The 26,271-nt window shown below is 39.7% G+C and overlaps 1 protein-coding gene across 1 annotated transcript in view; it reads left to right on the forward strand.

The window, feature by feature from the left end:
* MALRD1 (MAM and LDL receptor class A domain containing 1) overlaps nt 1-26,271 on the forward strand; it is a 334,428-nt gene that overhangs the window by 281,238 nt on the left and 26,919 nt on the right. The window contains exon 35 of the mRNA XM_075211472.1: nt 421-487. Coding sequence (XP_075067573.1) covers nt 421-487 — 67 coding nt within the window. The remainder of the gene's footprint in view (nt 1-420; nt 488-26,271) is intronic.

Here is a 26,271-nt window from a genome sequence, read left to right on the forward strand (position 1 = left end):
TTATTTTTATTACAGTTATGTTATTATGGTGCAGCATTTATTATTGTCCTGCATTAGTCAAAATAAATTTGTATACATCGTCACAATTGCATTTTGCAAATATATTGCTATGCTTAAAAAGAAATGTTTAAATATTGTAGATTGATTGTCTGTTAACTAGTGGAAAAAATAAAGTGCTTTTGTATGGAAAACACTATAAAAAGAAAAAATTTGTACTTGAATTTTGTGCAACTACCCCTGTTCCCCTACCTCCCCTAACGTGCACATCCGATTTAATTATTCTAATAATTATGAATTATTTATTGTTATGAATTACTTTCCTAATATTCCATGTGATAACTGTAAAAATATGTGTTCGTTTAGCACTATTTGCAAGTAAATGATAAAGAAATATTGTGCTGAAGTGGTGGTGTTTTTCAGAATGTCCGGATGGTTATTGCAGACATGGAGGGAAATGTTGTGTTGAAAATAAAGTTCCAGTATGCAGGTAAATTTCACAAAATTAATTCTTATGAATAACATTTGAAAATAAATCAATTTATCTGTAGAACTATCAACCGGTTATTTGATTTTGTTTTACTGTTTCTAACAGTAAGGTTTGGTATTTATTGTTTATTATTCAGTAATGTCTTACCCTGTATAGTCTACTGTTTTGTACAGTGTACGGCGCTGCGGAACCCTTGTGGCGCCAAACAAATAAAGGATAATAATAATAATAATAATAATAATAATAATAAGGTTTATACATACACGTATTTTTCACTTAAATGTTTTATTTTCCTTATGCAAAACTACTTTTGACAGTACTTTATTTATTTATAAACAATATGTATATTTATTTATAAACAGTATGTATATTTATTTATATATATATTTACATATATATATATATATATATATATATATATATATATATATATATATATGTGTGTGTGTTTTTATTTATAAACAATTATTTATAAACAATTCTAGCACCACAATTGTGAAAAAAAGTTTGTATGTTATAAGGATATTATAAGTCGCCGCCACATTCCATGGCCAAACGCAAATGCGACGGCACATACACACACTGTAAAAGAGAGACACCCATAAAAATAGCAATTTTATTTTCCAAACCCGCGCGGATCATTTGCCCTTTTTTAATGCACCGTTAGAAAAAAAATCCGCTGACATTTGAATTCCCCCCCGTAGGGGGGTATTCAATTGTTAGCGAGTTTGGAAGTTCGAGCGTGAAAAGTAATTTTTTTGCTATTTTACCTTATTTTCGAGCGCGAAAACTTCTCACGCAATACTATTCTTTTTTTTTTTTTACCGAAACGGTGTTATCGCGCTCCAAGCATTTGTCAATGTTAAAGTATAGGCTGGCTGTGAACCCTTAGCGGAAAAAGCTATTCAATTGTTTTTTAACGCCAAGTGTGAAAAAGGCAAATATGCTGTTTTATCTCGCACCTCCATGGTCTGCTCAAAGAAAAAATTTTTTTATTAAGTTAAGAAAATTATACATTAAACTGAGAAAATAGGTGTAAAAGTTCATAAAAGTAACCTAAAAAAAGAAAAGTACTTAAAAAAGTGTGTAATAATTAACAATTTTTGGAAATTTCCCCCTTTAGAAAAAACCATAGTGGTGCATGTATTTAAAACTTTTTTATATTATTTTTTTGTTTTTAAGGGGGGGGGGTGGTTGTGCCAAAAAGTATCATGTTTTTTTCTTTTTTTATTAAAAGCAAAATCGTTTGCTCCCCACTCTATTTAGTCTTCGCCCTAGTGCTGGCAGGCTATTGATGTGTTAAAAATTTGACGTAGGGTTCCCCCTAATTTAATTGAACCAGCACTAGGCAAACCAGCCGGGGTGATAGGCACTATAACAGGGGTGGGGGAAACGCAGTTTGGGTCCCACGGCCATAATGACTAAACACCCACAGACTGCTCAGCGCTGGCCTGGATTCCCTAAGGATTGTGGTCCGCTGAAAAATGTAAGCGGGCCACCCCCCTAGGGACACCCAGGCCAGTGCAGATAGCACTAGGGCTCTTCCTACTACCCCTGGGCTGTGGGTAGTATGGTAATAAATTGGGATTTTGTATGAAAAAAAACAAAACATTTTTTTTTTTACTTGTGGAACTACATGTCCCAGCCAGCCATGTTGTCCTAAATAGTGTGGGCATGCTGCTACTTGTCTAACTACAAGCACCAGCGTACCCATAGCACCCAGGGCATGTTTGCACTTGTAGTAGAACCACAAGTGCCAACATGCTCTTACACCCACGGCTGGCTGTGATCTGTAGTTCCACAAAGCAAGATGTTAAATAAAAGCACAACACCCTCATTCCAACCACAAATCTTTATTAAAAATAATAAAACCCCAAGAAATACAGTAAGCACCCTCATGTACACCATAGATTTTAATTAAAAAAACCAAAAAACTCACCATGGACGAAATCCTCAGTTTTATGATGCTTTACTTACACACACTTATTTACGCAAAGTCCCAACAAATATTTTTACCTTCGAAGAAAGGTCCGGCTTGCCCACTGTCCCACAAATATTTGTACCTTACAAATGTCCATGCTTGGCCAGTGTTCAAATGTTTGTAAATTTCAAAAAATGTACCTCCTTGTAAAATCTTTAATTCTGCTGTACAGGGGGGCCATTGTTGCTTGCAGTGCTGGGGCCCTTCTTCATTGCAGTGTGGGGGCCCAATCTCCTTTGCAGTGCTGGGGCCATTCTTGATTGCATTAATTTACTTTTATTTTTTTATAGTAAAATGAGTGCCTTAACCATTTCAAACTCGCTAGGACCAATAATAGAGCGCGAGGGGGTGCATGCAAAAAAACAATTGAATTGAGGTTTGTTTTTTTTAAACGCGCGCTCGAACAGGAAAAAACGAGCGCGTTTTTTGGGGTTTTTTCGAGCGCTAAATTTTAACGCATCTCGCTAACAATTGAATATCCCCCATAGTGTTATTGTCAGGAATATTTTTTTTATTAATTTTTTTTATTGTTGATTCAAATTTTTTTCCTTTCATATTTATGTCAGAGCTGTATTTGCTCTTCTGTTTAAATATTATCAACAGAAATGTTTCTTATAAAACTGTAAATGCAGAGTATTTGTTTACATAGAATTTTGGCAAAAGGCAACGGTTGATCCCCTGTTGACCTGTACAATATTTATTGTAATTGGAGGTGGATGTGAGATGAGCCATTTTTCGGTAGTAAGTGCACAAATATGTTACATTAGAGACAAAACAACATTGCAAAAAGTTAAGAGAAAAAATAATGTATGTATTAGTGTATACACTTACCTAGCTGTGTACCACGGAAGAGCTTCAGAGTAAGCCATAGCCTTAACAACACCACACAAAATACAATGATCAGATAAGGGAAGACGCTGTTTTGTGCCTTTGACAAAACTCCCACCTGCATTCTTTGCTGCTGTTTCCTGGTAACCAACATTGTCAGGGCGAATTCTTCTGGTTGTGTAGACTGAGCCAGACAATCTGATGGGCCCAGCGTGGTCTGGCTTCCCAGGATGTTGTGAAATGTGATGCAAAGGAAAACTCATAACATTCCATAATGCTTGTAAATGGGCACAGCACAGCCACGTTTATAAATAACATAGTTTAAATGTTTGTGGCTTTATTGCATATGTAATGGAAAAATGTGGGTGTAAAGAGGTGAACAATAAAAATGTTGGTAAATACCACTAATATAGATGTCACTGCATAATTGTATTTTCTAACATGTTAGCATGAAGATATATGCCTGCAGTCAAGGGAATATTAGACTTGGATTAAGAAACGCGTCAATTCCTGATTCAGTGTAAGAATACAATAAGACACAATAGAGTTTTGATTTGGATTTAGGATGCACAGGAAATTGGCAGTTCTACGAAACCACCGCATAGGAGATATACCCCCCAGGACTGCTTTTATTAGATGTAACAATGGTGTGCGTCTAAAGCGTTTTATTACAATGCTCATTGTGCACCTGTGATCCTCTGCTGAAGTGCAACATGGAGGCGTAAAACAGGTCGCATTAAAAGTACCTCCAGCTCGGAACTGGCGCTAAATGTTTTTGCAAAGTGGAAATGGTCATGCGCTCCTCCGCTTGGCATAATGTTCCCTCTCTGCCCCTTTATCTCAGATCAATAATGTTGCTCCACCAAAGTAAACCTCATTTCGGCACTGCTTCATAAAAATAAAAGGCTTCATAGAGATGTGCACCGCTGCGCCTAGCCTATACTTTGCTACAAATATCTTCACTCTGCCCAACTACTCTCCGCTCTACGTGGGCAAAGTTCTGCTCCTTGGCAAACAATACCAGATGTATACACAGCTGGTGGCAGCTAGGTATATATAGTGATTTGACATGCACAGGGGATCCCTCGCTGGTTTTACCCTTGACAGGGGACATCACAAATCCACTAGGCCACTGTGCTGGTTAGCACTTCTGCCTCACAGCACTGGGGTCATGAGTTTGATTCCCAACCATGGCCTTATCTGTGTGGAGTTTGTATGTTCTTCCCGTGTTTGCGTGGGTTTCCTCCGGGTGCTCCGGTTTCCTCCCACACCTTAAAACCATACTGGTAGGTTAATTGGCTGCTATAGAAAATTGACCCTAGTCTCTCTCTCTGTCTGTCTCGTTCTCTGTCTGTCTGTGTCTATGTGTGAGTGTGTGTCTATATTAGGGAATTTAGACTGTAAGCTCCAATGGGGCAGGGACTGATGTGAGTGAGTTCTCTGTACAGCGCTGCGGAATTTGTTGCGCTATATAAATGACGATGATGATAAATTACCTCTAATGAGAGGCATTCACAAAGTTATAGCATTAAATATCTTTTACTTTATTTTCTTAACAGGAATTCACAAATAAATGTTTTTCTGACGTGACAGTCAGTTTTAGAAATATACTCTTTAAAAACGGGCATGTCCAAGTTATCATTATATTTAACAAAGGTTTTTGTAAAATGGTCACAAGATTCTTTATTTACGGTACATTCAAAATGAACACATTTTATTAGTGCTTCTTTCTGCATCATTACTTCTTATATTAATGTTTACAAGAATTTCAAATAATGCCAAGATAAAATATTTTATCATTGTACCTAGAGTAGTTAATAACCAATATTTCACAAAACAGTATAAATAACGATTATAATATCATGTAAATAAGATTTCAAGATTACATTTTACAATTCTGTAGGATGAGATATTAGTGAATTCTACTCTGTGTATTAATAAAGATAATGGAAACCACACTCCTAATATATTAAAGTTAAACATGTTTTATAGTGTTGGCATCAATACAAAATGATAATTAAATTCAGTATAACAATTAAAATCCAAATAACCATGATCCAAAATTATTTAAGAAGAGCTACAGGAGTATTGTTTTGCAAATGAATGCTTTATCAAACTCCAAAGCCATAATAATACACTATTTTGTCAGCATTAATTTGTGAAACATTCCGTTATCTTTATTAATGCACTGATGAGTAATCAGTGGAACCCTCTTGACTCTAGAATCCTCAATTGTTTCTGATAATACTATCACTATTACTCACTCAAATACGATACAATGTAATATAAATCATCCACGTGGTTTTGTGGAATGTTACTCTTATTTACTAAAATGTGATACAGGGTAAAATATCCATCTTTCTGTTCTGTTTGTGTCTCCATACTATCTAAGGCTGGGTACACACTGGAGGTTTTTCAGACAACTATCGGGCCAATCACCCGATAAACGACCGCTTGGACACATATGGCGTTAGTGTGTATATTTACACGATGAACGGCAATCGTTCCAAAGTGCCGATTGTCGTTTCATTTGGTTGGTCGTACTGTGTAATAATCTTGTTCCAATCACTTTCCGATCATGACGTGTATATGCAATCACGATCACGATGCTGGCAGTGAGCATCTTCTGGTGACTAAATGTAGAGAGTGCTGTAGATGGAATAATTCGTTTGTTCGTTCTGACACTGAATATTTCATTTCAGAGTCACACAAGCTAACTAAATTTGTTATGACATGTGGATAATGCGGTTCATCAGTGTGACAGGAATGAATGAATGCATATTGTGCTGTTATTCTCTAAACGACTATAGGACCAGAGGAAGAGCACAGATCTGAAAGTAAATCGTGTGTAGTGTGTACGCATGAACCGTATCTGATTTTAACTGCATTTTAATGTGTCAGGCGCCGCCTCCGCACTGACACTTGGTGCAGGAAACGGACGCCTGCACCTTCTCAGCAACCATTTCCTGTTGCCTAGCAGCGGGACGCTATCTCTGCTCTCCTGTCTGCAGCCAGCTTGTCTTACCGCCAAAATCTCCCTAACCCAATCAGGAGGCACCTTAGGGTATATAAAGCAGCCTCTGACACATGGATGCTCCCTTCCATGTCCATCACCTAATCCTTACTACGGGATACTAACACCCCCACACCTCCCCACTTGCTCAGATAAACCACTTGATCGCTACTAATTAAATCCCTACCTCAATTTTCCCTCCCTCTTTGATCCTCCCCCTTAGTTTATCTCACCACAACTTTACTCGGAGGTATCATATTACATTGAATATTCTGTCTCCATGTTTTGATATTTACCAATGTCATACCTAAATAATTATTGGTTTATTTATATTGTATTTTTGCCTTTGAAAATCCAATAAAATATTATTAAAAAAAAAATGTACAAAACTTGCCCTTGTATACATGGGCTTGCAGCTTTATTAATAATTCCATATTTTACAGTATTTGTGGTTGCAGATGACATTCCAGATTTTTGTCCCTCCGCATTTCTATATTTTCCAAGCTAATTTTAGTCCCACAATGTAGTCATTAATCACTCTGCAATGGCCTGTCTAAGATGCTATATGTGATTTCATGGACTTGATTCTTCCGATCCCAGGTGGGAATTTTTCAGTTATGAAAGTGAACATATTAACTCTCTAAATAATAAAATTCAGATAGATTACTTAGGAGACATAAATGTGTTCGCTGCAAGCTAATTCACGTTATTTCCACAATAGCATTTCAGTATCAAGACTGCAATATAGCGATATTGCTTTGTATGAATACTGTATTATGTACATGGCAGTTTACATTGATTTATTAAAATAATCAGGGTATGTTTTGACACTTATGTGCAATACAAAACAATGGCCTGTTGTCTACAGTTAATATGCATAATCTGAATGTTCCATGCGATATTTATAATGTTCTAATGGCTAGAATGATTATTTACTTAGGGAAACAGCAGTGAAGAGCGTTTACGTCACTTTTTATTTTTGCTTTGTACTGCTCTGTAGTCATCCAAAGAAATTATCTAGTATACAATAGATGTCAGTGTCTAGGCACAATTTATAATATTTAGTAGAAGTAAAGCACAATAAGGGTTATTATGAATATACAATATTGCACCCGTGTTATCGTTTTGCATATATTTTTGCCACCAAATGCCCATTTGTGCAGGAAGAACATCGGATCTGCTTGTCTGTGGAGGATCATCATCATCACCATTTCTTTATATAGCGCCACTGATTCCGCAGCGCTGTACAGAGAACTCATTCACATCAGTCCCTGCCCCATTGGAGCTTACAGTCTAAATTCCCTAACACACACACACACACACACAGACAGATAGAGAGAGAGACACTAGGGTCAATTTTGATAGCAGCCAATTAACCTACTAGTATGCTTTTGGAGTGTGGGAGGAAACTGGAGCACCCGGAGGAAACCCACGCAAACACAGGAAGAACATACAAACTCCACACAGATAAGGCCATGGCTGGGAACTAAACTCATGACCCCAGCACTGTGCGGCAGAAGTGCTAACCACTTAGCCACCGTTCTGCCCATGGATGAGGATGAGGCAGTTTGTATCTTCATACAGAAAAAGCTGGCTGGATCATGGCTTTCCTAGCTAATTTAATGTGCCTTGAATTGTGTTAATAACCAAACAGGAGATTGTGTTTTGTACAATGAGCTATGAAAGGGCACATTCACAGATGCTGCAGAGCATCTTTCTTTCTGCTAATGAACTAGCTTTTTAACAGGCGCTCAGGAGGTGTCAATCATCAGAATTCCTCCTACACTTTCAATGGAACTGCTTGCTTGACCTCCCAGTACATTTGATGCAATAAGTGTATTAATATGGGCAAAAATATAATGTAAAGAAGCATTCAAACACACAAAGGTGAAAAATGCCTCCTTATTCTTATGATTAAATTCGCCTTTAGTCGATGCTGGACGAAGCAGTATGTTAGGAGAGAAATAAATTGCACCACGCACATTTACAGTTTGATCCTCAAGTAGGATCAGGCTGGTTTTAGGGGGCTGGTCCAAACACCTATACATGCCCAATCAGGGTAAATAGGCACATTTATGCAATTAAATATATTGCAGGAATGCATACTGAAAGAGTCAATAAAAATATATGCTAATCATTTATCAATAACTATTGATCATGCAAATGAAACCCATATTTATAATCATTTCCAATGTAACTTTTCATGGTTGCTTATACATGTCTAGCTGCAGCACTCATGGTATCTCTATGGAGATGTACACAGAACAAAGGAATGAACAATAAACGAAGGAAGATATAGTTCAGTGCAGCATTAAGTGTGATACTGTGACTGTCTCAGCAGAAATTGAAGCACTACAATCCTCATCATGACATAGTTACTGAGGGCCTGATTTAGAGTCGGACATAAGTCCAACTATCAGTGCAAATAGCACTTTTAGCCAAGGATCCATCTCGGTTTGAATTCTGACTGAGACAGATCTCCCTCTTGCACCTCTCTGCGCTTAGAGAGCTGGAACGGGGGAGGTAGAAGCCGAGCCTAGAATGTAAAGGCGTGTTCACGTTCTTTACATGCTATTCAGATAGGTCTCTTGGAGACGTAATAAAAAACAAAGTAAAAAAAATAATTGAAATAAAAAAAAAAAGGTGTGCACTCCTTCCCAAACAGCATAACCAACCCTTGTGCTGTTTAAGGGGGATAGCACAATTTTTTTAGAAAAAATTTACATTAATTTTCTTATTCATTTATCTGCCTTAGAAGGCGCTGTGCACTGGATCTAAAGATCCGTGTGACTTGGAATACTGTGTTAATTACAGGGATGCAATTTACACTTATGAGTTAAGTGTAAATTTCTTATGACTCTAAATCAGGCCCTGAATATGTTCACAACATATAGTTTGCATTTTAAATACCCCTCGTCAATAATTAAGAGGGTAAGTGTGAGTCAGGTAGTTTTCAGACAGTGCTTAAAGACTGGAAGGCTGCGGAAAATCAAAACCATATGTTTCCATGTTCCAATTTTGGTGTTACTGTCTAGATTTGGGGACTTCAAAAGGGAGAACGCTTATCAGGAAAATGGGTGTGGCCTTGAGCAAATATGGCTCGTCATTCAGTTTGGGTTGGGCTTATTTCGTCGTGATTTTGCTCAAATTCTGGGTCTATGAAACACTTGGCCATGCTACTTTCACTCATCCACAACAATCTTTCTTAAAGACTTCCTTTAAGGAGATATAGGCTTATATATAACATAACCTTAAGGAAACCATAGTTGTTGTCAGTTTTGCTTCTATAACATCTTGCTCAAGTATCAGATTTGACTGTTTTATTGTTGTAAGCGTTATTTATCCAGCTTTCCTCTCCCAGGGCTCATCATGCATGTTACTTTTCACTGTGCTGTGCGATCTATAGTCTTACTAGCTCAGCTGTGTGGATAATGAAGGCGATATCACCTTGTCAGAACTAGGGATGTGCACCGGCGACTTTTGAGGTCTCGTGTTTTGTGTTTTGGATCCGGATTTTCGTTATTTTTGAGGTTCGGATTTGTCTCGCAAAACACTTGACGAAAGGTCTCGGTTCGGATTTAAGGTTTTGGATTGGGATTTTTTGCAAAAAAACATAAAAAGTTTAAAAATCAAGTTTTTTGGGCTTATTTTCACTCCTAGGCTATTATTAACCTCAATAACATTCAATAACAAGCATTTCCACTAATTTACAGTGTATTCTGAACACCTCACAATATAGTTATTAGTCCAAAACGTTGCAACAAGGTATCTTTCTGGACTGCGTAGAGGAGTGGGTCACCACAATATATATTAAAAATGCTGAACTTTTATGAATCGCACCAATAAATGTACCTGGACTGCGTAGAGGAGTGGGTCACCACAATATATATTAAAAACCCTGAACTTTTATGAATCGCACCAATAAATGTACCTGGACTGCGTAGAGGAGTGGGTCACCACAATATCTTAAAAACCCAGAACTTTTATGAATCGCACCAATAAATGTACCTGGACTGCCTAGAGGAGTGGGTCACCACAATATATATTAAAAACCCTGAACTTTTATGATTCGCACCAATAATTGTACCTGGACTGCGTAGAGGAGTGGGTCACCACAATATATATTAAAAACCCTGAACTTTTATGAATCGCACCAATAAATGTACCTGGACTGCGTAGAGGAGTGGGTCACCACAATATATATTAAAAACCCTGAACTTTTATGATTCGCACCAATAAATGTACCTGGACTGCGTAGAGGAGTGGGTCACCACAATATCTTAAAAACCCTGAACGTTTATGAATCGCACCAATAATTGTACCTGGACTGCGTAGAGGAGTGGGTCACCACAATATCTTAAAAACCCAGAACTTTTATGAATCGCACCAATAAATGTACCTGGACTGCGTAGAGGAGTGGGTCACCACAATATATATTAAAAACCCTGAACTTTTATGATTCGCACCAATAAATGTACCTGGACTGCGTAGAGGAGTGGGTCACCACAATATCTTAAAAACCCAGAACTTTTATGAATCGCACCAATAAATGTACCTGGACTGCCTAGAGGAGTGGGTCACCACAATATATATTAAAAACCCTGAACTTTTATGAATCGCACCAATAAATGTACCTGGACTGCGTAGAGGAGTGGGTCACCACAATATATTAAAAACCCTGAACTTTTATGAATCGCACCAATAAATGTACCTGGACTGCGTAGAGGAGTGGGTCACCACAATATCTTAAAAACCCTGAACTTTTATGAATCGCACCAATAAATGTACCTGGACTGCGTAGAGGAGTGGGCACTGGGCACCACAATAAAATATATAAAAAACCTTCAACAGATCTGCATTACACTACACATACGGCTGCTCCTCCATCCTCTCCATCATATACATGTTGGAGTTTTAGCGTGTGACAACCTCTTGTTTTTGATAATGTCAGTGCATTTTGAATATTTTTCAATTTGCCCCACACCACTGAATGTACTTTATCTATGATACGCATCTATCTATCTTGACTGCGTAGTGTGGTGGCCCCGGTACACAATTTGGTACCGAGGCCACAATATAATTAAAAAACCCTCCACGTGTCAGAATTCCACCAAACAAGTATCTGGACTGCATAGTGGGGTGGCCCCGGTACCCAATTTGATACCGGGGCCACAATACCTCCTCCAAACATGGTACAGACAATTCGTCATTGAGATCCCAGACAGACAGGGTCAAAGTGTTATTGTTTGACTTTGTAAACCCAAAAAACTGTCCCTGTTGCACATAGTCGTGCAATGAAGACTGACTTTTTCATTTAAAGGCACGATCTTTCAAGTGTAGTGTTTGTAAGTCTAAGTCATATTATACTTTTGGTAAAATTGGTTTATTTTGTTCCTCTTTATGGTAATTAGTAATAGAATTAAAGTATGAAATAGATTTAAAGTATGAAATAGAATTAAAGTATTAAATAGAATTAAAGTATGAAATAGAATTAAAGTATGAAATAGAGTGGTATATAGAGTTGTAGTGTGGTATAGATAGAGTGGTCCACACAATATAATAATAATAAAACCCTCAACTGGTCTGAATTCCACCAAACAAGTATCTGGACTGCGTAGTGTGGTGGCCCCGGTACACAATTTGGTACCGAGGCCACAATATAATTAAAAAATTGGGCATCAACTGTCACCGTTGTTTAATATCTGATACACCTAAATATGGACTGCACAGTGGAGTGGCCCCGGTAGTAAATTTGGTGCCGGGGCCACAATACCTCCTCCAACTTCCAAGTGTAGTGTTTATAAAGACAGACAGCGTCGAAGTGTTATTAGTTGACTTTCTTAACCCTAAAATTGTCCCTGTTGCAAATATTCGTGCAATGGACAGTTACTTTTTTATTGAAAGACTCAAGCTTTCAAGTGTAGTGTTTATAAAATATAAACAACAATACAGTAGTTTTAGAGCACATCAATACCTCTTGTTTTAAATTATGACACGGCATTTTACTTTTGGTTTAATTTCTTGTATTTTTTTAAATTTGGTTTTACTTTTTGAACATGGCAAACGACTGTTGATTGGTCATATAATGCAAAAAAAAAAGGTCCAAGATGGAATTGTCCTTGGGCCCTCACACCCACCCTTATGTTGTTGAAATAGGACATGCACACTTTAACAAACCAATCATTTCAGCGACAGGGCCTACCAAACACCTTTGGCTGAAATGATTGGTTTGTTTGGGCCCCCACACCAAAAAAGCTATTCATCTCTCCCTGTACAGACTAAACAGGCTCTACTGAGGCAAGATGTCGTCCTCATCCTCAACCTCTGATTCCTCTCCCCCTACAGTGTGTACTTCCTCCTCATCACACATTATCAATTCGTCCCCGCTGGACTCCACAACCACAGGTCCCTCTGTACTGTCTGGAGGGCAGTGCTGTACTTCATTGAGGAATTGATTATTCATTTTTATAAACATCATTTTTTCAACGTTGTGAGGAAGCAACCTCCTTCGCCGCTCACTGACCAGGTTCCCCGCTGCACTAAAAACTCTTTCCGAGTACACACTGGAGGGGGGACAACTCAGGTAAAATAGAGCCAGTTTGTACAGGGGCTTCCAAACTGCCTTTTTTTCCTGCCAGTAACAATATGGACTGTCTGACATGTCTACTTGGATGGTGTCAGCAAAGTAATCATCCACAATTTTTTCTATTGTGACAGCATCCAATGCAGCGAGAGTAGACATGTCTGCAATGGTTGGCAGGTCCTTCAGTCCGGACCAGATGTTATCAGCATCCCCGCCAGTGCCTCTTTTGGGAAAACTGAGCTTTTTCCTCGCAGCCATAGATGTGGAAGAAAATGAGGGTGGAGCTGTTGGGATGTCACGGTCCTCTTCAGAGGACAATCTCCTGACCAGCAGGTCTTTGCACCGCTGTAGACTTGTGTCCGCCGGAAACAGAGACACAACATACGCTTTAAACCGAGGATCGAGCACGGTGGCCAGAATGTATTCCTCTGACTTTAAAAGAGTGACCACCCTCGGATCCTGGCAAAGCGTACGAAGGGCTACATCCACAAGAGCTACATGCTTGGTGTAATCGCAATGGCTTACCAGCTCCTCCCTCACTTTCTCCAGCTGCTTCTGCAACAGCCTGATCAGGGGAATGACCTGACTCAAGCTGGCAGTGTCGGAACTGACTTCTCGTGTGGCAAGTTCAAATGGCTGCAGAACCTTGCACAACACGGAAATCAGTCTCCACTGCGCTTGACTGAGGCGCATCCCCACTCCTTTGCCTATGTCGTAGGTGGCTGTGTAGGCCTGAATGGCCTTTTGCTGCTCCTCCATCCTCTGCAGCATATAGAGGGTGGAGTTCCAGCGCGTCACAACCTCTTGTTTGAGGTGATGGCAGGGCAGGTTCATGCTTTTTTGATGTGCCTCTAGTCTGCGGTAGGCACTGGCTGAATGCCGAAAGTGTCCAGCAATTTTGCGCGCCACCGCAAGCATCTCCTGCACACCCCTGTCACTCTTGAGGTAATGCTGCACCACCAAATTAATGGTGTGGGCAAAACATGGGACGTGCTGGAAATTGCCCATATTTAATGCCCGCACAATGTTACTGGCATTGTCTGACACCACAAATCCCCATGAGAGTCTAAGTGGGGTAAGCCACTGGGAGATAATTTCCCTCATTTTCTCTAATATGTTGTCAGCATTGTGCCTCTTATTAAAGCCTGTAATGCACAATGTTGCCTGCCTTTGCACGAGCCGCCATTTTGTAGTTGCTGCTACTGATGCAGCTGTTCCTGTTGCTGCGGAAGGGGATGCATCTACCCAGTGGGCTGTCACAGTCATATAGTCCTTCGTTTGCGCAGAACCACTTGTCCACATGTCCGTGGTTAAGTGGACAGTGGGTACAACCGCATTTTTTAGAGCACTGAGGACACTTGATCGTACTTCTCTGTACATTTTTGGTATCGTCTGCCTAGTGAAGTGGAATCTCGAGGGGATTTGGTACCGGGGACACAATACCTCCATCAACCCTCTAAATCCCACTCCACTGATGGCGGACACCGGGCGCACGTCTAACACCAACATTGCAGTTACAGCCGCAGTTATACGCTTTGCAATAGGGTGACTACTATCGTATTTTGTGGTCATGGCAAACGACTGTTGGACGGTCAATTGTTTTGTGAAAGACTTAGCGGTCTTACGACTTCCCCTCTGGGAAGATGACCGACTAACAGCAGCAACAGCAGCAGTGGCAGTAGTAGGCGTACCGCTGCAGGATTCCTCGGATGAATCCCGTATTGAGGAGGACTCAGTCTGGCTGCTGACTTGGGCTGCAGGACTGAATCTGATGGAGATTGTGGAGGAAGTTGACGAGGAGGGTGTTGCTGGTGTGTATCCAACTGGACCACGGGATTTAGGTGTCCCTGTACCGATGAGGGTCCTAGCCCCAGTTCCTGAACTAACCACTGAACTATGAAGGTTATTCAGGTGACGTATAAGGGAGGATGTTCCTAGGTGGGCAAGATCCTTACCCCTGCTTATTTGAGCTTTACATAAGCTACATATGGCCATACATTGGTTGTCTGGATTTGGATAAAAATAACTCCAGACCGAAGAGGTGCATTTTTTGGTCTTCTGACCAGGCATGACGATGGGCTTTTTCATCCCATGGACATCAGCTGTTTCCCCTCCTGGTGCCTCATTTACAATAACCACATCACCATCCTCATCATCAAGTTCCTCCACAGCGCCAGCTACATCATCAATAGCCTCCTCCCGAGCCACCTCTTCCCGTACAGTGATGGGAAGGTCAGGCTTGACAACCACCAACATCCTTGGACTCGCCTTGTGGATTTGTGATAATTTCTCTTTAGAAGGCAGAGTTGTTTGCTGTTTTGTTGCTGACAGCATAACTCGCTTCAATTTTTTGTAGGGGGGGGGAGGAGGAGGAGGGCTAAGATCCGTGGGTGAAGCTGAACCACTAGTCATGAACACGGGCCAGGGCCTAAGCCGTTCCTTGCCACTCCGTGTCGTAAATGGCATATTGGCAACTTTACGTTTCTCCTCAGATGATTTAAAGTTTCTCTTTTTGCTACTTTTTCTTAACTTGGGCTTTTTGGATTTTACATGCCCGGTACTACGAGATTGGGCATCGGGCTTGGAAGACGACGTTGATGGCATTTCATCGTCTATGTCATGACTAGTGGCAGCAGCTTCAGCATTAGGAGGAAGTGGGTCTTGATCTTTCCCTACTTTATCCTCCAAATTTTTGGTCTCCATTATATGTAGCACAAGATACTGCAGAATGTGTGAACTTGGTAATATTGCAGTACCAATGGACTTATACTGCTGGATTGGTATTGCAAATTTGGTTATAATTATTATATATTTATTTTTTTTTAAATTTTTTTTTTTTTTTTACTTTTTTTTTATTTTTAAAAAACTTGGGAATAGTGGGGAAATAACTATGCCCTTAGAAGCACAGAGCACAGGACACAGCACCACTGGACTGAACAGGACACGGCACAGGACCCAGCAGCACTACGGAACTCAGCAGGACAGAGCACAGGACACAGCACCACTGGACTGATACTGCAGAATGTGTGAACTTTGTAATATTGCAGTACCAATGGACTTATACTGCTGGATTGGTTTTGCAAATTTGGTTATAATTATTATATTTATTTATTTTTTACTTTTTTATTTTTTTTTACTTTTTTTTATTTTTTAAAAACTTGGGAATAATGGGGAAATAACTATGCCCTTAGAAGCACAGAGCACAGGACACAGCACCACTGGACTGAACAGGACACGGCACAGGACCCAGCAGCACTACGGACCGCAGCAGGACAGAGCACAGGACACAGCACCACTGGACTGATACTGCAGAATGTGTGAACTTTGTAATATTGCAGTACCAATGGACTTATACTGCTGGATTGGTTTTGCAAATTTGGTTATAATTATTATATATATTTTATTTTTTTTAAATTTTTTTTTTTTTTTTTTACTTTTTTTTTATTTTTTAAAAACTTGGGAATAATGGGGAAATAACTATGCCCTTAGAAGCACAGAGCACAGGACACAGCACCACTGGACTGATACTGCAGAATGTGTAAACTTTGTAATATTGCAGTACCACTGGACTTTTACTGCTGAATGTGTGAACTTGGTAATATTGCAGTACCAATGGGCTTATACTGCAGGATTGGTTGTGCAAATTTTGTGGTAATTCAAAAAAATTAAAGTAGTTTTTGGTATTTTTTAAAAAAACTTTTTTTTATTTTTTTAAACACAGGGGAATATTGGGGAAATAACTATGCCCTTAGAAGCACAGAGCACAGGACACAGCACCACTGGACTGAACAGGACACAGCACAGGACCCAGCAGCACCACTGACCTCAGAAGGACAGAGCACAGCACACAGCACCACTGGACTGATACTGCAGAACACAGCACAGCACAGCACAGCACAGCACAGCACAGCACAGCACAGCACAGAACTAAACAGCACAGAACTAAACAGCACAGAGGACCACCTAACACACCCTCCCTCTACCCTGATCAATGCCCGAGTGAAGATGGCGGCGACTAGCGGGGAATTTATAGGATCCGAGTATCGCGAGATCCGACAACGGGATTATGAGTCAGAGCCTCAGTTTCACATTTGAATTTGGCGCCAATACCCGGATCTGTCTCGGATCCGACTCGGATCCGCAACATTCGGGTGGGCTCGGATTTCATAAATCCGAGTGCGCTCATCCCTAGTCAGAACTGACTGTTGCGCAAGAGTCTTGTTGCAACTCCAAATCAATAAAGCAGAGTGATAAACATCAAATTAACCATTTATTGCTGTAAAAATGATCATACAACATTTCTCATGATAACCGTCCTTTTAAATAACGTATTACCAATAAACTGTTTTGTAATGTATTTAAAACAGCTTGACGAACAGAAGGATTGAAGAAAAGACTGAAAAATACACATAAAATGTTTATTTGTATGAAGCAACCTTTCTTTCCACTTCTGTCAACTCACCTGAGATCAGTAACTTCGGTCGTCCCTGTATTGTTAGATTACATGGTTTCTTTTAAGGATTAAGCTATGGCCTGGTGCTAGGGAGATTTAAGTTCAGTGTAATTTCTGTATTTCTTTCTGATAGCAGATATCAAAGCAGAATCCTGGGAGGTTTATATCCTTCAAAATAAATGAAGCTTGAAGGATTTTCAATAAAAAGTTGTTTTTTCTATTACTATAGTTGTGGGGTATTTTGGATGTTATCCCTGCAAACACTAGTACGCCTTGATGGAAAATACAGGTTTTTAGTTTACAAATAAATTTGAGTTTTATTTTTCAAAAATATGATTTTCTTAAATGTGACCATTGGTATAGTGAAAAAGTATATACGTAGTTCATTATGTAGAGCCAGGGCAAACGCGTGATTTATAGAGGGGGTTCACAAATACTTGATTACGGAACAAAAAATACTTGCTGCAATAAACTTGCTGTTTATTTTTTGTCACAGCAGCTTAACAGACTGCAACCTTTTGGTTTGTATAGAATCCCATTGGTATGCTGCATGTCACGTTAACACTATACAATGTATTTTACTTTCATGGTGGCATAGCCATTAGAGCATGCCATTTTACCCCTGGCTGCATGCCCAGCTCTTCTACAACCGTGGGCTTTCCCCTTCCTCTTCCCTAAAAACATGTAAATACTGGGCACACCAGTGGCAGTGGCAGGTGTCTACGGCACTCGGTAGGTTTTGCCTTTAATTAAATTGCCATTTTCAATATGACCAGCAAACTTGTTGAAAACCGAACTTTCATACAATTATCCCTTACACTACTATTCCATCACTCTCATGATTAATTCAAGACATAAAAGAAGCTGTTTATTGTAAAAAAAAAAAGTAAACCTTGATGTTAATTAAAAAGGTGGTTCTAAAGTAGCAGAGATTGGAGATTTATGGTCTTCAGAATCACCTCCCAAGAGAGTGAAGAGCAGGGGCCTGATTCATTAAGGATCTTAACTTAAGAAACTTCTTATTTAAGTCTCCTGGACAAAACCATGTTACAATGCAAGGGGTGCAAATTAGTATTCTATTTTGCACATAAGTTAAATACTGACTGTTTTTTTATGTAGCACACAAATATCAACTTTAAATTTCAGTGTACAAATAAGCTATCAAGTATTTGTGTGCTGCATGAAAGAACAGTCAGTATTAAACTTATGTGCAAAACAGAACACTCATTTGCACCCCTTGCAATGTAACATGGTTTTGTCCAGGACACTTAAATAAGAAGTTTCTTAAGTTAAGATCCTTAATGAATCAGGCCCCAGGTGTGCACCTGAATGTGAGCTGGATGGACCATCCATATGTACCACTGCAAAACAAGGGGTTTTATTGTAGACAATAAGGAGCGTATTCAATTGTCGGCGGAAACGGCGAAAATCCTGCGGTCCGCACACGATTACGGTAATCGTGCGAGGAAAAACAGTTAATACGGTAATTTTCTCGCTGGATTTTACCGTATTAACTGTAGTAGTTTTAACGCCGCTGGACTTCTAAAGAATTGAATATGCCCCTAAGTGTCCTTCATAAATGTCAAATTGACCCTAGTCTCTCTATCTCTGACTGCCTGTGTGTGTGTGTTAGGGAATTTAGACTGTAAGCTCCAATGGGGCAGGGACTGATGTGAGTGTGTTCTCTGTACAGCGCTGCGGAATTAGTGGCACTATATAAATTGCTGCTGATGATGATGATAATGATGACGTCCTCCATATTGGTTCATCTGGTCAGTATTGCGGAATCCTTCATTTGTATATCTTTACTCTGAAAAATAAGAGTCTGAATATACCGCATGTATTTCCATTCTTCAGTAGGACCAGAGGTTACTGAGCATTGCAAAGCGCTTTTTAGCTAGATGCTGGCACAGTTAGCTTTGGAGGAGAATGCTATTATAATATGCTAAATTAGATATATATCTTTCTATAGCCATTTCTCTCTTTAATTTATACCATGCTGACTCAAATTAAAATGAATGCAATTAATACAGGAAAATGTCATAAAACAACCACTTTATTCATATTGATTTTATGAATTTTGAAAGTTTTAATGTTAATAACCCACAAAATTTCCACTTATTTAAGTTAATTATTTCCCTGTTTTGCATGTATATGCTGACCTATGCATAGATTATTCGATCTTGTGTGAAACAAATATATGTGAAAATTTGATTTTCTTTGCTCATTAGTGCAGCAATCCCACATAGAAGATTATTTTTCTTATTTAAATATCAAATTAATAACCTTTAGGGCATGCATCTGAAATATATTTAAGAATAAACAATCTCAATAGTGAAAGGCCAACATTTAGGGACTCATAAATAGTTGGACATATGTCTGTCTTTTTTTTAACTTATGTCTGTTTTTTACCTAAAATATACTTAAAATACCCATTTCTGTACTTCACACACACTTACAACTCTTTGGAGAAATGAGGACCAGAACGGGGACGGATGCATTTAAACGCTGGGCTTGTAATCTCACTACTGCACTTACCTTGAAGGGTTAAGCTTCTGTCAGGATATGGAGGTAACCAATAAGATTTCATGGGGTGGGGCTTGGAAGCTTACATAAGCAAGAGGGACAGGAATTTTCCCTCTCTTGCTTCATGATTGCCCGCCCGCCCCTCCCTTTTGATGCATGTGTTTGGCACTGTCATTTGTTTATTGTTGTTTTCTCTCCTAATTCAGACACGTCACAGTCGGCGGGAAAGCAGTGCAGCCAGCGGTTTAATACATTGGCTCAAATGTTGCGTTGGGCCTTAGTATTCTTCCCCCTTCGCTCTTGTCTCTTCAAGGTCACTTGTGTAGGTGTCCGGGGTATCGTTTGTTTAAGTGTCCCTTTTTGGAGGCAGAAGGCATGGAGTCTTTCTGACGTCCTTAAGGTAGTGCCGGGGTTCTGGGCCAGCTGGCCACCCCATGTTTGGTATTGACTGGTAGCTGTTACTGCATCTGCTTTCTTTGCCCCCATTATTTATAACAATTGAAACTGTGACCATAGGGCGTCAAAAATTTAAACATGCGTCCGTGTCATTTTTTCAGGTCATGATTTAAGCTTTGACAGCTTAAAGGTAAAAAGGGTAAGGTGAGGCAGTGGTGCGGTGTCAGCCCTTAGCATTTAGTGACTTGAGAGGCAGAACCGGGGAGGGAAGGGGAGGTGAAGCGTAGACCAAGTATTGGTGTGTTCACATCCTGGACACAAACACCTGTCAGGAGGTGTCTGTACAGGTGCTAGGGGGCGGGCACAACGATATGTGATGATGATGATGACAATCAGCTGCTTCTGATTGGCTGATTGTGTCTTGACCCTTCTAGCTGATAGTACCTCATTCATTAGTGGCTGCTGTATTATATGAAGTTATGGCTGTCTATTGCATCACTTAATTAACATTTACATTTATCCTGCGGCAGGAAAGATTACCATGTGATTTTCAAAATGGGAAACAACAGGTGTTTGTTTAATTTAATTTTGTATTTGTGTTTGTATTATATTTTATATAGAACATGAGACTTACATGTAACAAACTGCATATATACATTTCAAATTGAGGCATTTTGCACACACAGCATTTTTTATTTTTTTCATGTAACCTTATTTACTGAAATCACTATCAAATGCTGTACTTTACAGCTGTTATGGATATTGTTAGATATTTGCACTGTAAATATGCTGATCTTTGGGGCTACCGGGTTTAACATTTTGGCTACATGATATGCTGAATTCTAGGGATACTATGCTCAGCATTAGACTACAGTGCTGGAGATTGGGGCTATCACGCTGAACAATTAAGTATGATATACTGGACCTTAGGGCTACAATGCTGAACATTAGCTGAGAATGGGAGAGGGTGAAATGTTCAGAATTGGGGAGTGAGGTTTTCAACTCTTCTAAAAGTGAAAAGTGGAGGTTCTGCCCCATAACACCAAATTAGATTCCAGCTATCATTTTCTAAACTGACCTAGATAAATAAAAGCTAGAATCTGATTGGTTGCCAACACCTATACTTTTTCTTTTTAGAAGGTTCGACAAATCCTACCACTCACTGTTTAGGAGCAGGGGGGGGGGGGGGGCAGGAGGAAAGGTCATGGACAAGACAACTACAGAAGGAGACAGGTGGTGCAGAATATGTGCAACCATGCTAGGGTATATTATGGAAATTGTACAATGAAAGGGTTGGTTATACAGTGCCAGGAGGTAGCACTTTGATGTGACATTTAGACTTTTGCACAGTGCACCTCCTGCACCTCTAGTTCTTTCCCCTACTGTAACTAATTTAAAATAGTACTCTGTAAATAAAAGGAAATTTTATGGGCAGGGACCTTTAATATGGTTTTCCTTGTATTGTGTTACATATTATGCATGAACATATTATTATTATATTATAATTATATATTATATTATAATACATATTATTATGAACATATTGGTCTTGGCTGAGGCAACATTCAATGGTTCTTGAGCATTGCAAACACTGTAGCTGGTATGCAGCTAATCATATGTCTAGCAGATTGGATTATAAATAGAGTGTGAGGCACTTTGTGCCTCATGCCTCAGGGATATCATTGCTTAGTATTGAATTGAGAAGCAGCAGACTCATGACTCTTCATGCAGCACACACCATGGCTTTCTCCAAAGTGTGTAGGCGATGGGTACACATTATCACACTCAATTATCAGATAATATCAAGTTTTAACAATGTCCAACACAAATACATTGTTGCAATTTTATATGTAGCGATGTTTTCACATCTAAATTTTTCCTCCAGTTGCACTTTAGATGGCTTTTTTGTATATTATTATAAGAAACATCAAACCTTAGTAAAGTTTCCCTGATTAACTTAGACAGTACCATGTTCTGTTACAATCTAACCACAAAATAAGTGCAGAGACTGAAGCGCTTGGATTGTAATGCCAATAACTGCTCATTAAAACACCACAAATGTGGTTTCACTGCAGCCACCACAGAACACAGCCTCAATCTGTGGCTCCTCATTTGCATTGAAATAACCACCCTCAATATATTATCTGTCTGTGCCCGTCAGGTTTTGGAAACATTTTCAACGAAACAGGCGTCCATCCAAACCACCAGAGACATGTCAGCAAACAGCTTAACTTCCTCTTTTCAGTGTGGGTGACCAGAGGAACGGAAAAATTGTGTTTTATTGAAACCTCGTGCGTATTCTTGTAGCATCCATTGCTGTCCTGTAAATCTGCAAATCTGATAGATAGATATGAGATAGACCAGACAGAGAGATAGATAGATAGATAGATCATCATCATCATCATTTATTTATATAGCGCCACTAATTCCGCAGCGCTGTACAGAGAACTCATTCACATCAGTCCCTGCCCCATTGGAGCTTACAGTCTAAATTCCCTAATATATACACACACTCACACAAAGACAGACAGAGAGGGAGACAGACAGAGACTAGGGTCAATTTTTTTTTTTTTTTTTTTTGATTGCAGCCAATTAACCTACCAGTATGTTTTTGGAGTGTGGGAGGAAACCGGAGCACCCGGAGGAAACCCACGCAAACACAGGGAGAACATACAAACTCCACACAGATAAGGCCATGGTCGGGAATTGAACTCATGACCCCAGTACTGTGAGGCAGACGTGCTAACCACTAGGCCACTGTGCTGCCCTAGATAGATAGATAGATAGATAGATAGATAGATAGATAGGAGATAGTCAAATAGACAGATATGAGATAGACCAGACAGAGAGATGGATGGACATCCGTCCAGACAGACAGATAGATAGATAGATTTATTATTATTATTATTAATTTTTATTTATAGGGCGCCACTAGGTATCCGTAGCGCCGTACAGGGACAGACAGAAACACGATACAGGGTGAGACAGTACAGTACAGTTAACAGAAATCACAGTAACTCAGAAAGCTCAATGAACAGCCAGATTAGAGGTGAGAGTCCCCAGCAGGGGCTATCTATTAGATAGATACATAGATAGATATTAGATAGATAGATATATATTAGATAGATAGATATCAGATAGATATTAGATAGAAAGATAGATATTAGATAGATATTAGATAGATAGGAGATAGTCAAATAGACAGATATGAGATAGACCAGACAGATAGATAGATAGATAGATAGATAGATAGATAGATAGAAGAAAGACAAATAGATACTAGATAGACATACAGACAGACAAATATAATATAGAGAGAAAGATATTAGATAGATAATTTAAATTCCTGTTTGGTGATGTATGATTTAATATAGCTAGTGTCTAGCTGCGTGCTGACCAATAGATATGATATATATATATAGAGATAGATATGAGACAAGCAGACAGATAGATATTAGATAGATAATTTAAATTTCTGTTTGATGCATGTATGCTTTACTATAGCTAATGTCTAGTTGTGTGTTGACCAATATAAAGTTTTTCTGATTTCTTAATTCATTACCTGGAAAATAAAGTGAGCTTAAATATACATGGGAGCAGAATAAGTAAGAGCTGTAGGAAATTATTTACACCTTTCTAAAGTCTCAAAGTTTTCTCTCCAAAGTACTGCTCTACACAAACATACATACATACATACATACATACATACATACATACATATGTTTAATGTGCAATATATCCAAACAGAACACGGTACAATTATAATGCCAGCAAAACTGTGGTTTTTTTCTAACTTTTTTAAACATTTTTCTGATTTATAATAAGATCAAACATAACACATTTTTCAAGACGGGTCAAGACATTTTTTTTAATACATGTTTAGATTTACCCTGTACCCTCTCCAACCCTTGAAATCGCTCACCTTGCGCTGCATGTTTCAGCGAGTCTGTATGGGCTGCAATTGCAGAAACACCTCTTTACTGTACTAGGCCAGTGTTAGACAGCCCCTTCCCCTGTCTACTTTTTTGGCATTCGCAGAGCGATTTCACGCAAGATTCCCTATGCAAAATGGCATATGTCCCACACTGTATCAACCCAAAATAAGGAGTATGAAGCAAGCGAACTCAAATTTAGTTTTGAGTGCCCTTGTTGAGACCAGCTCATCTTATCAGAACATGCAACAAACTCCATTTGTATGCAATAAAAAGACACATTTCCCTAAGAATAGGTGAGTGACATCAGATAATCAGACTTGGGACACACAGCTTTGTAGTTTCAGAAATGTCCCTTTTTGCTTAAGCACGAGGGGAATTAAAAGCTGAGGTTGTGTTCATTAGCTAAAGTTCACCTCTGTAAGGGTTAAAGTACGCCCATCTGATGTCACTAGGGGAGGGCTAAGGATTAGTTAATAGAAGTGAGGGGCGGAGCAGATATCAGTCCCTAGGATCCAGGACCTTGTCCGCCAGGCGCGGGCTGGGAGAGGGATGGCCGGCGGGCACACAGGTGGCCGCGGGGGAAAGTGGTGTATTTTGCATCCAGGGGGGGCGGCCGGCCTACCCCCTGGCCCTAATGGCGGTCTGACCGAGCGGCCCGGGGGGCTGCGGCCCCCCTACCCCCCGGGCCAGCCCGCCCCTGTTGTCCGCCCACCCTACCTGGCATTGGATGGATTCTTCGGCGCCTGCTGCTGGATTTCAGGATGTTCTATCTTTGTGTCGGTTTTTGTCTTTATGTCGGGTCTTGGCCTCGTACTGCGTTCCGTATTTTTACAGGTCCTGGGTAGTGGTTTTGGGCCTTGCCGTACTGCCTGCTGTTTTCTCCTCCACCATACAATTTTTTCCAAATAAACTCCTTTATTTTGCCACAATTAAGTCTGGTGTCACTTATTCTCAGTATATGTTAATAGGGTAAGAGAGGTTATGTAAAATAGGAATATCAATCTCTATTGTTCTCGGACCATTTTATGAAAAACCCCCAGCGTTGCTCCAGTCCTCATATAGCAGAGGCATCCCGGTTTCCAAAATAACTCTCCTCTTTTCCGAATTTACACGGTGGCCCACAGACCATTCGCTGTGCTGTTTTTCCTGCAGTCACTGTATAAGGACCTCTGGATTCATTAATGAAAGCAGGAGTAGACGCTCTACAGGAGAGGACGTAAGGGAAGATCCTTCCCCTCCTATATCTCTGTTCCAGATATCAATCACTGCACTCTTCATACAGAGACTACTATGGTCATTGTTTAAGGAAAGAGGTGATTTCCACTACTATAGAGGTACTGGGGATGAAGGGAAAGTGGCAGGTAGTGATGCAAGGGGAGGATGCTCCAACAGCATAACACACCCTTAGCACCTTGTTATAGAAAGGTTATAATATCCTTTAAGAGTCTGCACTCTGCTATCTGTGCATGTCTGTGCCAATGTTTAATAGTATCCAGTGTGTCCATATCTGCCGGTGTTGATTTCTATGAACAACGTTGACTGTTGTTTACTAAAGGTTGCTTTGTGGGTTGTGAGAATGACTGTGAATGAGTTTTATATAAAATTAGCTCATTCATATTTTCTCTAGGCAATTCCTCTGTTCCCCCTATCAATAATAATCCTTCCCGCTGGCCCCATAAAGCTCAGTTTCCTGATGCAATAGTTTTGTGTGTAGTGGTGAGGGATGAACGACAACATGAAGACTACTTAGCTGCTACTGTGGCGTGGAAAAGGTGAGTCTTTGGTTGTTTGTCAGAGCCGCAAAGTTTGCTTTTGCGGTATGCATTGTAGTGTGTAATACTGTACTGTGCCCTCCACTGTAATGTGTAATACTGTACTGTGCCCTGCACTGTAGTGTGTAATACTGTACTGTGCCCTGCACTGTAGTGTGTAATACTGTACTGTGCCCTGCACTGTAATGTGTAATACTGTACTGTGCCTTGCACTGTAGTGTGTAATACTGTACTGTGCCCTGCACTGTAGTGTGTAATACTGTACTGTGCCTTGCACTGTAGTGTGTAATACTGTAC

Source organism: Mixophyes fleayi, chromosome 5 (genome assembly GCF_038048845.1).
Source record: "Mixophyes fleayi isolate aMixFle1 chromosome 5, aMixFle1.hap1, whole genome shotgun sequence".
NCBI classification, from domain to species: Eukaryota; Metazoa; Chordata; class Amphibia; order Anura; family Limnodynastidae; genus Mixophyes; species Mixophyes fleayi.